This window comes from Onychomys torridus, chromosome 1 (assembly GCF_903995425.1).
Source record: "Onychomys torridus chromosome 1, mOncTor1.1, whole genome shotgun sequence".
In the NCBI taxonomy this organism is placed as follows: Eukaryota; Metazoa; Chordata; class Mammalia; order Rodentia; family Cricetidae; genus Onychomys; species Onychomys torridus.
In genome coordinates, this window is record NC_050443.1 from 137,309,529 (window position 1) to 137,326,365 (window position 16,837).

The following is a 16,837-nucleotide window of genomic DNA, read 5'->3' on the forward strand; positions in this document are numbered from 1 at the left end:
TATTAATATAATCAAGATTATCCCCCACAGACGTGTCCATAAGCCAACCTGATTTAGATAATCCCTTAGTGAAACTCTCTTTTCAACTGTTTCTAGATTACACATCAAGATGACGATTAAAATTCATCATCACATCTGTCTCTGCTTTGGTAACTGCACTAGTTTCTTAGTGTTACTATAGGGAAATAGTAGTCCAGACTGAGTGTTTTATGTGGTGATATTGTGTTCCCCAAAATATTGTGCACCCTAATAAACTTGTCTGGGGTCAGAGGACAGAACAGCCACTAGATAGACATAGAGGCCAGAAAATGGTGGCACACACATCATATCACTTGGGAGGCAGAGATCCATCTGGATCTCTGTGAGTTTAAGGCCACACTGGAAACAGCCAAGCATGGTGACTCATGCCTTTAATCCCAGGAAGTGAGCCTTTAATCCCAGGAAGTGATGTCAGAAAGCAGAAAGGTATATACGGCATGAAAACCAGGAACTAGAAGCTTTTGGCTGGTTAAGTTTTTAGGCTTTGAGCAGCACAGTTTAGCTGAGATTGATTTGGATGAGGACTCAGAAGCTTCCAGTCTGAGGAAACAGAATCATCTGAGGATTGGTGAGGTGAGGTAGCTAAGGCTTGTTCTGCTTCTCTTATCTTCCAGCATTCACCCCAATAACTAGCCTCAGGTTTGATTTTATTCATAAGACCTTTTAAGATTCATGCTACAGTTTTATATCAGCAAAAATTGATTGTGTCATGTTTCTGGAAGCTAAGTGTCCAAAATTAAGGTGTCACAGTGTAGTGGGTAGCCATTCCAGCCTTGGCCTGGAAGTTCCAACCCCCACTGAGGCTTCAGTAATGGTCACACCTACAAGGCAGGGCTGAGAGAGGACCCTGAAGACCCAGGATCCAAATGAGAGGGATCTCTTGGTGCCCGGACCCTGGACGCTGGAGGTAGACAGAACAGAGTTCTCCGGAGAACACCACTGGACTGTGCCATACCTTTGCCAGACCCTACGATATTGGTGAAATTATTAAGGCCACTCCACATAGTTAAAAGGGAGATTTATTTTGTGGTATAACTTACAAAAGAACTTCTTTTACTACTACTACTTCTCCTCCTCCTCCTCCTCCTCCTCCTTCTCCTCCTCCTCCTCTTCCTTCTCCTTCTCCTTCTCCTCCTCCTCCTCCTCCTCCTCCTCCTCTTCCTTCTTCTTCTAACCTGTGGGGGATTTTTTTAATGGTTTTGAGATTATAATACAATTACACAATTTTCCTTGTTCCCTTTCCTCCCTCCACCCACTCCCATGTACTTTGCCCTGATCCTCTCTTTCAAATTTGCGGCCTCTTTTTGTTTAATAGACATGATAATATGAAAAGGGGAAAGCTCAGGAGGCCTCAACCCTAGAAAAGAGCTACAGGCAATTGAAGAAGGCTGAGAGCAGGAGAAATGGTCTTCCCTAGTGAAGACCACATGAGACTGAACAGTCAGCCACTGAAAACATACATACAAATAACAGTGTATGGACTGAGAATGACTTTTCTTTTTATATTTATGTTGCTTGTCTTCAAGTAGGGTTTAGCAAATGACATAATGTTAACTTGATGACTTGTGTAAAGAACCACATTAAAAAAAAAAAGAACCACATAAGGGTCTTGGGTAAAGATGTCAACATACATTTTTTGAAGGAAACAAAACATCCCCACTAGAGATATTTACAATGATATGTACAGATAAACATTTAGCAAACAAGATTTTATTAGTTTCTTCCCTGTGAATGCAATTGTTATCTCAATCCAATTTATTTGCAGTTTACTCTTAAATGAGTCTACTGAAGAATGTGCCATATTGTTTTTCATAAATTAATGGCTAGTTATCATAATTTTGAGTTCATGTATTCAAAATAATTTCAAAAAATTATCTTATGTCTTTTTGGAATATAGATCTAAAATGGATTTTATTTGGAGTGTGAGAAGTATGTTTGAACTACAGGGTTGGAGGTGTTTACTGTCTCAATCATTTTGATTTTGTCTTAGGATCTCCTCCCACCAGGGCTGTCTAATAGAAGGTTTTTCAATATTTATCATGCAGAGGAATGAATACAGGTTGGGGATTTAGCTCATTGGTAGAGTGCTTGCCTAGCAAGCACAAGCCCTGGGTTCGATCCTCAGCTCCACATTAAAAAAAAAAAAAGATGGAAAAGATGGGTTTTTTAAAAAAAAAGAATGAATACATTAGTGAATAACAATGGACAGATCCATCAGATACTTGTAGTGGTAACCTGCAGGCAGCTGGAAAGTTGGCTTTGAGATATTAGAAAGATATGAGGGCTGGAAATATAGATTTACAATCTCCCTCCCTGGAATTATAGTGGAAAGATAGAGGAAGTCAAGATCACCCAGGATTAGAATACATACTGTGTTAGCGAGAGAAGAACATAGGAGGTAGGCTTAGCTTTGGAAAGCAGGTAAGATATAGCTGTCACTTGTGGATGGAAGCAAATCAAGAAGAGAGCAAAAACAATTGCAACAGATTAATGTGTTTATTGGTTTCCTTCCTATCTTCACCATTAGGGTTTCAGAGATGTTCTTCCAACTGAAAGAAATGAATGACAAAGTATCTTTTATAAAAGACTCCCTACTGTCCTTGGATAGCCAGGTGGGACACCTCCAGGATCTCTCTGCCCTGACTGTTGACACCCTAAAGGTCCTTTCAGCTGTTGACACATTGCAAGAAGATGAGGTTCGTCTGGCCAACAGAAAGAATTCTACTTGTAGAAAACGTCCCCACAGCTGGACCAATGTTATCTGTGCAAATGTTCTAAGCAGCATGGAGGGCTATGAAAAGAAGAAATTTCAGTACTATAGCATGCCCCCTTCTTTGCTGCGGAGTCTTGCTAGAAGCCAGCTTCCCCCAAGAGGGCAGAATGGTGCCCTCTTAGAGATTACACACAGTAAGAGAGAGGCCTCACCTGTAGGAGAAGAACAGGAGGAACAAGAAATTGAATCAAGGACAATTGCTTCTAGTGTGCCTCATGTCAGACAAGCACATTCTAAGTATGGCCAGTTTCTCCTGGTCCCGTCTTCTGAAAAGCAAGTTCCTTTGTCTTTAGAAAAACCCCCACATATTTTCAGATCATCTGAGGAGGCCCACATAGATGGCCTGGCACTGGAACATGTATGCCAACATGATATCACCATCCATCTGCCTGTGCAGACCCCTGCTGCCTCCCACCAAGCGTTGGTAGCTGGACACAAGGAACAGCATGAGGCAGTCACACAGATGTCAGACAAATATGACAAGGCAGAAGAAGATCCATTCACGCTTAGTGGCATGTCTGCTCCCATGACAATGACTTCTCTTCCTTCCCAAGCCATTAGCATGCAAGCTGAAGGTGGATATGTGAATTGGGCATTTTCAGAAGGTGATGAAACCAGTGTGTTTAGTTTCAAGAAAAAGTGGAAAACTTGCTTGCCTTCCACTAGCAGCAGTGACTCCATTCCAGGCAGAGAATGCCCCCTGAAGAGAGGAGGCAGGTCCAGACTGGATAACTCAAGAAGACTGGCCCAGAGTAGTGAGCACTCAGTGGTGGCAGGACCATGGACCCAGCCAAGAAGATCTTTTTGGATCAATCCTCTCTGTAGAGACAGACCTCTCATTAGGAGTCGTAGTTTTAGGTTCCACAAGGAGGAGAAACTGAGGAAGATCTGGAAGAACAGCAGTAAGGAACAAATGTTTTAAAATTTTTGTTTTTTTCTCACTCATTTTCTTAGTTTTTATTTTTCAAACTTTTCATGCAACATATTTTGGTCATATTCTCTTTCATCTCCTAACTCCTCTCAGATCTTCCCCTACCCCCATGATTTCATGTTCTTTCTCTCTCCAAAAACAAACAAACAAAACAACAAACAAACAAAAAACTAAGCTCGAAACAAAACAAAAAGCACACAAAAATACAAAAATACACATACACAAAAATCATGGAGTTGTTTGCGTTAGCCAATTACTCCTGACCATGGGGCTCACCCTGCCTGGGGCCCAATTGATTTAGCCATGTCACTCTATTGGAGAAAAGTGATTCTTCCCTGTCTCTCGGCAGCTGTCAACTGCAATAGCTTCTTGGTTAGGGGTGTCCACTTCCCCTTCTTCCTGGCACTATGTCTCACATGGACTTGTGTAGTCCTTGTGAGTTCATATGTGCATCAACCCTGCTTTGTCTGGAAAGCACTGTTTCCTTGGAGTCATCTATCATCTCTATTTACCACGGTCTTTTTTTCCCACCTTTTTTTTTTTTTTTTTCTGTATTGATTCCTGAATCTTGAGGGGTGAGGTGTGATAAAAACATCCATCTATGGCTGGGTTGAGTGAGGAGCAAACATTTTTAAAAAGTGCGGACATTTTCATTGTTACTCTTCTGAAAATGTCTGAGATTATTGAGGATAGCATCGTTCTTCTCATTGTCCTGGCCCCCTCTTGAAGACAAAATTGTCTCTGTATACGGCCTTCAGCATTCACATGTACACCATTTCTCTTCCAGACCATTCAAGATCCTCAGAGACAGGGTCAACATGGATCAAAGCAAAACTTCTCACCAAGAACAGGAGCCTGTCCAAGAAGACAAGGACTCAGGGTCTCCAGGTGCCAGTAAGTATTCCTCCCTTTGTATTTTAGGGTTTGAGCAGCTGAGTTAATGGCATCTCCCCTTGGCTCCTGTTGTGAACACACAATACCATTGTACTGGGAAGAGTGAAGACATATATTTTGACTTGTTTATCTCCTCACAAGGTGAAAGCCAGTCAGGTTGTTTCCAGTTTGGGCTAGTCTAAGAGAGCCTGAGTGAACATTCATGTATAAGTTCTTTCATGAACATTTGTTTTAATTTCTCTTTGGCAAGTACTTGGGAGAGAGCATCCTGTGGTATGTAATTGCTAACAATGCCACCGCATGGCTTTCTGTGTCCATGTATGGTTTGTGAGTATACCAGTTGTTCTGTTTCCACATCTGTCTGCATGAAGCTCAGCCTTTTTTAAAAAAAATTATTTTATAATTTAATTTATTTTTACATATCAGCCACGGATTCTCCTGTCCTCCCTCCTCCAGCCTCCCACCACAGCGCACCCCCTATCCCCATCTCCTCCAGGGAAAGGAGTTCCCTGGGGATTCAGCTCAGCTTGGTAGATTCAGTCCAGGCAGGTCCAGTCCCCTCCTCCCTTCACCAAGGCTGAGCCAAGTGTCCCTGCATAAGCCCCAGGTTCCAAACAGCTAGCTCATGTACTAAGGACAGGTCCTGGTCCCACAGCTTGGGGGCCTCTCAAACAGTTCAAGTTAATCAACTGTCTCACTTATCCAGAGGGCCTGAAGCTCAGGCTTAATCTCAGGTGCACTGGTGACCCTGTAGTATGCACCATTGTGAGGTTAGTGAGTATTGACTCAAGCTCTTAGGAGAACTTCTATGTATTCGTCTGGACTCATCTGTCTGGGCCATTTATAGAATATAGAACTGGATTTGTTTGCTGACTATGAAGTTATCAACTCTTGCTGTGTGTTCTAGTCTGTTGTTGGTTTTTTTGTGAACCCCCTTTCCCACTGGCATGTTACCCCTTTGTTCTTATAACTGTTCTCAGATGTACAGAGATTTATTTTTTAAATTTTGATCAAATATTTAACTTTTTCCTTCTGTAGCTAAAAGGTTTGCTTTCTCTTCCTGAACCCAAGATATCACGAAGACTTTGTGTTTTGTTTTTGGATAGGATTCCTAATACTTTTAGTTCTAACAGTAGCTCTAAAGCCCATTTTAAGGTAATTTTTTTTATATGGGGATAGGAAAGGATTGAATTTTCTCTCTCATGAATATCAAAAAATTCTGTCATTTTTTGGTAAAAATGTGACTTTTTTTCATTGAATTACCTTAACATTTGTCAAAAGCTAATTGACTATACAGACCCACACAGTATGTGTGGCTCTATTTTGGTCTATCTCCATGCCAATACTAAATCTATCTCAACTACCGAAACTTTATAAGTTGTGAAATCATGCATAAAAGAAATCCTTCGTTTTTAAAGAAATGATTTGGCTATTTTATGTTCTTTGCATTTACATATAAATTTAGTCTCAGATTTTTACACAGAAGCCTTCTGGGATTTGGAACAGAATTGCTCTGAATCTACATACCAGTTGTGGAAAAATTGACATCTTATCCACAGCTAGGTGTCTGATTCATTGGAAGTGATACATGTCTAACTAGAGGTCTTTTTTAACCTTTTTTCAGTAATTCTTTGTAGTTTTTAGAATTCAGGTCTTGAGTATCTCTTGTTCCATGTGTATCTAAGAATTGAAAATACGTATCAAAGTTTTAAAATTTATTATAATTGTAGTTACCTCAAAATAGTAAATCTCTCTCTCTCTCTTTCGTTCTCTGTGAGTGTGTGAGTGCGTGAGTGTGTGAGTGTGTGAGTGTGTGTGTGTGTGTGTGTATGTGTAAAGCCTTGGTCTTATATTTCACAATTTTGCCAAACTCACTTTTGCTTTTGAAAGTTTTTTGATGATGTTTTATTTAAGTGATGATATTGATGATGCAGTTCTAATTCTTAATTTTCAGTCTGTACACATGAACTTTTTTTTTGCCTGATTACACTTAGTGTTAAAGAGAAGTGATGGAAGTTTCATCTTTCCATTTTTTCTTCTCTGAACTATAATGGAGGCAGAACCAGGACCTTTGTGTTTTCTTTATTGCTCCTGGTGGAAAGTGCTTTGTCTTTTGTCTTTAAATATGATATTTGTCAAAATTATTGTGCACCAATTTAGATGGTTTTCTTCTTTACCTTGTTAATTGATTTTATAATGTTAGAGTTAAGATTTTGAGCATTAAACCAGCATTACTGGGATAAATGCTACTTGTTCACCTATGTACATTTACATATGATATTAATTTTGCTAGTCTTTTTGCACCTGTGTTGGGGCATTGTCTTTAGTTCCTTTACTGTTATTGCTTTGGTTTGGGTATTAGAATTATCCCAGGATCATTGTCTACATTGGGTGTATGCCTTCAGTTTTCTTTGTGAGTTTGTAAAACGTTGATAATCTTTCAACATTACATATTCAGTTGAATTATCCAATAAAACCATCTTTGTGGGAAAGTTTTTAACTACATATTAAGTACCTGTAACAGTCATAGGACTATATAGATGATCAAATTCTTAAGTGGGGTTTTTTTTTTTTTTTTTTTTTACTGTTTTTGCATTTAAAGTCTTTATCCATTTTGCTTAATGTTTCCTGTTCATCTCTGCTCCTGGTAACTTGGGACATCTCTTCCTTTCTCTTGGCTAGTTAGGCCAAGGGTCTGTGGCTCTTATTAATCAGCATAGTGTTACTTCTGATAGCTCCTGCTCCCCCACCCCTCTCTCCAGCTCTGTCTTTGAGACAGGGCATCACTGTGTGTTCTGGCTGGCCTAGACCTCATGCTCCTCCCACTTCAGTGCCGCAGACGCTGGAGTGACAGGTGTGTTCTACCTGCCTCCTTGTGATATTTTCCTGGGGTTGTTTTACTGCTGCATGAAGGACTGGTAGTGACGCCAGCTCTTAAATCCCGAACATTTGAATTTATGTTTTCTTTCTTTGTTTCATAAGCAGTCTCGCTGCAGGTTTTTATCTGTTTTGTTATTTTTTTTTTTTCTTTTTGAAAAGCTAACTCAATTTTTACTGATTTTTCTTTGAATTTGGTTCTGTTTCCTTTGTTCAGTTTACTTTGGATTTGATTTGATTTTCTCTTTCTAGTTTAAGTTAGAAAATTTGGCTAATGATTTGGAATTTCAAGTATTTAAAAAGAGTATTTTAGTTTATTCACTGACAGTTTCATACATGTATTTTATCTTTGATTTTTGAATATAGGCATCAAGTGTACGTAGTCAGGTCTGACAAACTCTAGTGACACACTCTAGGGTTGTTTTCATGTTAGTCAGTGACTTTTAAATATATTGTCAGAATGGCTATTTTTCAAGAGTTCACCTTTCATGCTCTTCATGTGTTATATTTTCTTTTTCATTTATACCTATTTTTTTCTGAATAAACTGGTGTTTAAAAAAATACTCAGCTCAGGGGCTGGAGAGATGGCTCAGAGGTTAAGAGCACTGACTGCTCTTCCAGAGGTCCTGAGTTCAATTCCCAGGACCCACATGGTGGCTCACAACCATCTGTAATGAGATCTGGTGCCCTCTTCTGTATACATAGTAAATAAATAAATCTTTCAAAAAATACCCAGCTCTCTTTGTTACAATAATAAGAAGCAGTTGAAGACTTTTTATTACTGTTTAATCTCCTTATTTATTCTTGGTATATTTAACTTGCTGGTCATTTATTATTGGCTTAACATCAATGGTTTGCATGAGTCTAGACATTTGTCTATTTTTGCTATTTTCTACTTAGTGGAATATAGGCTTTTAAAGCATCCTTTTTTAATATTCTGAATTTCTTTGGTGTCTGTTGTAGTGTTTTCCTGATCATTTTAGTTTCTACTAAATTAGATTCTCTTTTTCTTTCTTTTGGTTAGTTGTGCCCAGGGTCTGTCAGTCTTGTTTACTTTCTCAAAGAACCAGGTCTTATATTCATTGATTCTTTGTATTATTTTCTTTTTCATTAATTTTTGCTTTGATTTTTATTATTTCTTCCAATCTACTGTTTCTGGTTTGTTCTTGTTTTTCCAAATGCTTAAGTTGTATCATTAAGTCATTTATTTGTGTCTTTAAAATTTTTTTAATGTAAATGCTTGGAGCTAAAATTTTTTCTGTTAGGACAGCTTTTACTGTGTTCCAGAGGTGTTTTATTTTTTTGTTTTTGTTTTTTTTAATGTATTTTGCTTTCATTTTCATTTAGTACCAGGAATCTTTTAATTTCTTTTTTATTTCTTTTTGGGCTCATTCGTCATTCAATAATGTGTTGTTTAATCTTCATGGGCTTGTGTAATTACTGGGGATTCATTTGGTGTTGATTTTAAGCTCTATTGCATTGTGATCAGAAAGAATAAATGGAATTATTTCAATTTTATGGATTTGTTAAGATCTGTTTTGTACCTCATTATGTGGTCTATTTTAGAGACACTTCCATGGGTTGTTGAGTAGAATGTACATTCTTTGGTCTTGGGTAGAATATTCTATAAATATCTATTAAGTCCATTTGATGTACATTGTCATTTAATTCTGATTTTATTTTATTTTATCTTTTTGTCCAGATGACCTATCTAATGGATAAAGTAGGATACTGAAATTACCCACTATTATTGAGCTGGAGTTTATTTGCATTTTTACATCTAGTGTTATGCTTTTTATGAAAGTGAGCTCACCAGTGTTTGGGACATGTATGTTTAAGGTCATAGTATCTTCTTGGTGAATTGTTCCCTTGACTAGAATTTCTCTTCTTATTATTTTAGTTTGATTTTGATTTTGTTAGATACTAGGATAGTGACAATGGCTTGGAATTGCATTTGCTTGGAATGAGATTTTTTTCATCTTTTCATCTTTTGACTTTCAAGGTAAACTGAGTTCCTTGTAGAAAACAGACAGATGGATTTTGTTTCTTAATCCATTCCACTAACCTCAGGTGAATGGGGAGTTGACACCATTGATATTTACATTTATTATTGATAGGTTGATTGATGAAATTTTGTTATTATTATCATTGCTGTTTTGCTATTTGTGGTGTTAGCCCTATTTTGTGTTTCAGTATTTATAGTTTTGTTCTTTTTCTATATTCTCTTGGATGCTTATTCCTGTCTTCAGCATGGAGTATGGCTTCCAGAGTTCTTTGTAGGGCTGGTTTGGTGGATATGAATTCTTTTAGTATGTTTGTATTTCCCCAACTATGGTGGATAGTTTTGCTGGTGCAGTGTTCTATGTTAACATTTGTGATCTTTAAGAACTTGAAGTACATTATTCCTTACTCCTCATCAAAGAAGCTTTTGTATGAAAGAGACTGAAGCTGTTATAGAAACCCATAACTGGTTAAAATGCAGAGAACAACTGGGATGCCCAGCCCCAGCCGATAGATACTGTCAACAACACAACCCCAATACCTATTTTAGAAGAGGGAGCAGAAAGGTTGTAAAAACAAGATGTCTCTGTGAGACAGTGTCTTCTATATATTGCATCCATGAAATCTCAAAAGTATTGTTGCTTAAACAAGACCTGCACAATGACATCAGTTGATATGTCACTGTGGATGGAGAATATCTCACAAGGCCCTTCCCCTAGATGGAGAGGTACAGGCAATTAATGATTACCGAGAAAGGGAGAGTCAGTCTTCTCCAGGGACAAGTCCTCAATAAGCAATCCAACTAGTTGTTACTTACAGGTACATAGATGAGCAACACTAAATGAACTCACCCTGTTGTATGTATACATACATACATACATATGTGTGTGTGTGTGTGTGTGTGTGTGTGTGTGTGTGTAAAACAATAGTTATAGAAAAAGTCATGAGTTTGAGAGGAATTAGAGGCATGCAAGGAGTCAAGGATGGACTAAATATAGTACTCATGTGTACACATCCCCCAAATTAAGTTAAAAAAGAAGCAGAAGCAACCAGACAAGATAGAGGAAATTATGTAAAATCATCTGTTAGGGGGAGAGTTAACTTGCTAAGAAAAGCTACTATCTCAGAAAATGCTGTTGGAATACCATGGGATAAACATTTTTAAAGAGATTTATTTTAGAATATTTCTATATTTATATCATTTCTATCCTCTGACTCCTTGCATACCTCCAATTCCACTCAAACTCATGACTTTTTCTTTAACTATTGTTACACACACACACACACACACACACACACACTATTTCAAATGGTCTGGTTCAACTAGGAATTCCACTGGAGCTCAAGTACTCAAAATTTCATTCATTTATTGTTTTGAAATTTACCAATTTGCCTGTTGTCTCTCCCTGGGAAAGATGTAAGACAATCATGGTATAGCAGCCATCTATTGCTTCAATGTTGGAAACATGAAGGATGGAAATAGTAAACTATTTTCTAAGTTCACACAAGTTCTGATGGGACAGAATTCCAATGCATACACTTTGAATTGAAATCTTTCCCTCTCTCTAGAACAGTAGATTTTGAAATGTGATCTCCAGTCAGCGGCATGAGCTTCCCCTGGGAAGGCATTAGATATCTGAATCTCTTCTCTCCCCTAGACCTTCTGAATAGAAATCCTGAGGGTGCAGGCCAGTGAGTGTTCCTGAGCCCTAAGTGATTCTGATGCTTATTCAGTTCCCACACCACATTCTGGTTTTTAATCATGACCACAAAGGGAATGCACACAGATGTATATATACCGCTAGCCTGAATGATGGCATTTGTACGTGTCCCAAGTAATTCAGAATGTGGTCAGTTCTAATCACTGCCTTCCACTGTGTGTGTCTATTAACATAATGTAAAATGTTAGCAGATTAACGTCATGGCGTCCCTACAAGTGCCTTTCTCTCCAGGTGATAACAATCAATGCCTGCTATCAAAGTGACCATTTGAATTCGGAGCCAGGAGAAACAAGCACTGCTAAGGAATACAGCAACAACTGGCTCACTGTGTCCAACTTCAGCCAGATAAGTATGTGCTTGGATAGTCTTGAACCCCTACATCTGGCAGAAGCCTCTAGGGCACCTAGGATAGTAGTTCTCAACCTGTAGGTCCCAACTCTTTTGGGGTGTCAAACAACCCTTTCACATGGTCACATATCAGATGTCCTACATATCAGGTATTTACATGATTCATAACTAGCAAAACTACAGTTATGAAGTAGCAACAAAATAATTTTATGGTTGGGAGTCATCCTGACATGAGAAACTGTGTTAAAGGATCATAGCATGAGGAAGATTGAGAACCACTGGTCTAGGGGGGTGGTGTTTAGAACACTGGTGGTTTCTGATCTTTTGTTTAGAGATGAAGTAAGGAGACGGCAAAACCATCTATGGGGAACAGTTCTTTTCTGCTTGTAATGCTTATAAAAGGGACAAAATTTCATTTGCTTAAAGGAAATTGCTGTCAGGATATGGAAGGGTATGGTGATATTTTATTTGTACTGAAATGTGATTTTATTTGTATGTTAATAAATAAAGTTGCCTGGGGGTCAGAGCTAATAGCAAGCCATAGCAAGAGCTGGGTGGTGGTGGTACACACCTTTAATCCCCATCACATGGCAGGCAGATCTCTGTGTGTTCAAGGACACAGCCAGCATGGAGACACACGCCTTTAATCTCAATACCAACCATAGAAGACCAGGAGGTCTGTATAGACAGGCAGTGACAAAGAGATCATGTAGTTGGGTTTACAACCAATGAGAAGGCAGAACAGAAAGTCAATAAAAAGACAGAGACACAGGAAGTAGGTCTCTTTCTGAGGGGAAGGACAACAGCGGCAGGAAGGGTAAGAAAGGGTTTTTAGTATCAGCTCTTAGCTGCTGCTCTAACCTCTTGGGCTTTTAACTCTGCATTTGGCTCTGTATTTGTTATTTAATAAGACTGTTACATCTACAGAAAGGAAATATTCAAATTCAGATAATCCCTTATATTCAAAGAGTGTTTCCCCTAAACTGGGGTCCATCAGTTTGACTTATAGGGAGGGGAGTTTGCTTAATTTTCAGAACCCTTAAAATTCATGCAATACTGGTAAGGATCAGTAGGTCAGCCATGGTTGGTTGTTTATTGTGGCCCACATGGGGTGTTTATATGTGGTCAGGTGCCCCTTAAGCTTAATGAGATGTGTGGTGAAGAGCTACAAACAAGGCGTAGCATGAGAAATAGGGTGAGATAAGGAAGATCGTGAGCAGAAACATACACAAATGTAGCTTTGAACTTTGTGCACTAGAATTCCTTTTTAAAAAAGAAGAAATCATGTGATCAAAAACCTTCCTTGCTCAGATGCTCTGTGGTCCTCAACTAAGTGGTAATTTTTCACATCAACCCCAACCTCTGCCCTCCCTGGGGGACACTAGGTAAAGTCTGCAGACATGCTTTGTTGTCACAATAAAGCAGGGAGTACTCTTGGTATTGAGTGAGAAGAGACCAGGGATGCTATGAGGCATCCTGTAATACATGGTACAGACTTCAGGGCAAAGAATTATCCAGACCAAAACATCTGTGCCAAAGTAGGTGAGCTCTGTTTTGTATTAAAAATACAGAACCATTTATGAAGGCAGTGTGAATCAAGTGGACCAAAGCTGGAAGAAATGTTAGAAATGAAATGGGAAGATGCTGATTTACAAGTATGGCTCAGGAGGAGCTTAATTGCCTTACCCTAACTCACAGTTTATATGTATCAAGCCCATGCATAAAACACGACTCTTGCTGATGACTCCTTGACAATGCCATGAGTGTGAGGAAGGCTGAGGCAAGAAGAGTGTGTCATCCAGGCCAGTCTGGACTGACTAATAAGAACTTTCATCACAATAAAATCAAAACAAGGCCGTAAGCAAGCAAAGCAAATACCCTGACGTAAGTCTAGGATGAATCATAGTTATATAATAGATTATGTATTTCATGAATACTATAGCCTGCATTTAGTTTTCATTTTTTAGGCTATATTAATTTAAAAAATGGGTTCACTATGGTATTTTGTACATGTGTATAGGCTGCTTCAATTGTATACAATCCTGTTAACCTTCTCTTGCCGGTGCTCCCTCTCCTGCCGGCTCCCCTTCCAAAACAGTTCCCTCCTGCTTTCATGTAGAGTTCACAGAGGAGATTAAACACACACACACACACACACACACACACACACACACACACACACACACACACACACATTTGTCCTACCTTGTCTGCCTTCTTTTGCTTACCCTGATGACTCCTGTCCATTTCCCCCAAATAACATTATTTCATTCTTCATGCTGAATGAAACCCCATGGTACTTACACTCATGCTTAGATCACACTACATCATTCTTAAATGCTTACATTCTTTCCAGTGAATTTCAGACAGGAGGGTCTAGGGAGGCATTTTGTTCAAAAGAGACAGAAGTCCAGGGAAACTGGCTGACCTCAAGGGCCAGGCAGATCTGGTGAGGCCAGGTGTCATCCTTGGAACACATCTTGAGTTGAGAAGCTTTATTGTTTCTTTTGAAACACATGACAAAATAATTGAAAAATTAAGAAAATAAAATTTGGGGAATAGCAAGCTTCTCTCTCTCTCTCTCTCCAGCCTATGCACACTAGACACTCATCAACTCTACCAACCTCCAGCCTATGCACACCAGACACTCATCAACTCTACCAACCTCCAGCCTATGCACACCAGACACTCATCAACTCTACCAATCTCCAGCCTATGCACACCAGACACTCTATCAACTCTACCAATCTCCAGCCTATGCACACCAGACACTCATCAACTCTACCAATCTCCAGCCTATGCACACCAGACACTCTATCAACTCTACCAACCCCAGTTCTCAGGCAGATTTATGTATTCACAAAATTTTATAGAAACTATGAGAAGATAAAACATTTTCTACATTTTTTAAATGGTAATACAGTACTGTCATTGAAACTATATTTATTATAATTTTATCATATGTCAATAGCTTTCTTTGTACTTCTTATATACTTTTCTTATGGCACAAAATCACATGGAAGCATGTAATTATTGTCTCTTACATTTGTTACAACTCCTAGCTTTGTAGGTACAAGGTGCAAACACAATGAGATAACATCTCTCATTATCCTTTCTAAGAAAATCATAAAAATTAAGCCTGGTAGATAGCATTCATTTTTTTCCTGTCTCTTGTTGTTATTTTACTTTTGTGTTTGGTGCTCTTATAAAGGAAGGATTATTATTTTACAACTAGAATTTCGTATTTTAAAGTATGTGGAGTGCAAGAGACGGGGGATGTAAAACTGCCGAGTGTGTTTTATAGAAAGAAAACCATTATGGATTATTTAACTCCTGACTTTGATAGAAAAGTAAAAGTTAGGGTAGCTGTGATGGCTCAGTGGGCAAAGTGCTCACTCTGCAAGCATGAGGTCGTGAGTTCGATACCCAGAATCTATGAAAGAGTGGAAGGAGCAAAGGGGCCCCACGAAGTTGTCCTTTAACCTCTGTGCAAATGCCACACGTGCATGCCTCACAACAATAATAAATACATTTTAAAAAGAGAAGTAAAAGTTATTATAAATGTGAATGTGACTATAGAAGAATAGAAATAGAATATACAGTTTTCAATCACAAGAAAAAAAAAAAGAAAAATGAAACTTGGTGGAACTTTCCAAAAATAGAGAAAACTATATGTAAGTTTAAATAAATGTACTGTGTCCAGATTTTTCTATTTGAGAAATGTGATTTGAATGTAACACATTTCAACCAATTTTCTAATTTTTCTTCTTCTTTTAAAAACAAGGTTTAGAACCTTATATATATCAGAAAATGAAAATGAAGGAAATTGAGCCACATACCACACGAGCCAGGAACTACCTAAAGCAGTCTCAAGAGGTAAAAATATTTTCATAGTTTTTTAAGAATTTGTGCATTTAACACTTCATTTGTCTCTACTAACTTCATTGCCACAGTCCATAAATGGCCTCGCTTGTTCCTGGCCTCGGATTGAAACCCTTGGGGACTATATGTTCAGGTCAATCCTTGCTTAGTTTTCTCCATGTAAGCATTTGTTCTCTTTCCTCGTGCAGTTCACTTATCTTGGGCATGCTTAGCACAAGAGAAGGAACTCACATTTTCAGACATGTGAACATTGTCATATGCAAGAGAAACAGGTTCTCTCCAGACAGGTTCTCAGAGGCAGATCTAGGGTAATCATGGGGGAATTACTGTGAGACAGCTGATCTGAGAATAAACGTTTACCAATTGGAGCCTTTGAAGGATAGAATGATTGGTTCCAGAGACAATGAATTCCTAGTGTGATTAGTTCAGCATGGGCTGTGGGGATGTGTTCGGACATGGGAAGGGGACAGAAACATTGCAGAGTGAAGGTCCTTCTGTGTTCCTCTAATGCCTAGATGTCCAATTTTGCATTCTGCTTTTCTACAACCTACAAATATATGCCTCATTTTAGCGCCATCTTCACAGGTGGCTTGCGACACAGAGCAACCCAAGGTAACAGATTTTTGGTCTTGGTTTGAATAACTGAACTTGGCAACTGTAAACACTACCTATATAAATATCCTCTGGAGTTCTTGCAGCAATGGCATCTAAAAGAATTTGAAACTGTTCACTTGAAGATACTTGTAAGCAGGACCTGTGTCCCAATACCAATTCTATCATTTCCATCTCTCCCCACTAAGGCTGTATGCATCAGTTAGCCTGGGAGTGGCATTAACTATCTCTGTAAAATGCTATCTTTACAAGATTATTGGTAGTATCCAACCAAGATACCTCACAGGAACATGCCTAGGACAATGCCTGCAGTATACTGTGTCTCAAGAAGTATTACTTGGATAAACAGGAATTAGAATGAGATAAATCCAGGGCAATGCTCTTTGAGACTGCCCCTTCTCATCTGGAGCAGTTGTGTACTTATGACAGGGATGTTATGATATAATGACTGATGTCACCACATACCTAGCACAAAGAAAGTCATGGAGCCAAAGGCTATTTTGGCTGGTAGTTATAGCATATATTCAATCATGGGCCTGGAAGGCATAGTTGGAGGTGTGAGTAACAGAGAGTTAGGATGCTTGCTCACATGTATGTAGACCAGGAAGCAGAAAGGTGATACTGGCACTCAGTAGGCTTTCTCATCTCTGTTTTTAACTCAGTTTGGGACCCCAGGCCATGGGATGGTGCCATCTTCCTTGAGACTGTGTCTTCTCACTGCAATTAACCCTCTCTAGAAATGTCCTCACAGACACAGCC

General features: G+C 38.8%; 1 protein-coding gene across 1 annotated transcript in view; it reads left to right on the plus strand.

The window, feature by feature from the left end:
* Nucleotides 1–16,837, plus strand: part of Trpm6 (transient receptor potential cation channel subfamily M member 6) — a 128,431-nt gene that overhangs the window by 85,410 nt on the left and 26,184 nt on the right. Inside the window, exons 26-29 of the mRNA XM_036178615.1 lie at nucleotides 2,567–3,714; nucleotides 4,531–4,637; nucleotides 11,468–11,585; nucleotides 15,369–15,460. Coding sequence (XP_036034508.1) covers nucleotides 2,567–3,714; nucleotides 4,531–4,637; nucleotides 11,468–11,585; nucleotides 15,369–15,460 — 1,465 coding nt within the window. The remainder of the gene's footprint in view (nucleotides 1–2,566; nucleotides 3,715–4,530; nucleotides 4,638–11,467; nucleotides 11,586–15,368; nucleotides 15,461–16,837) is intronic.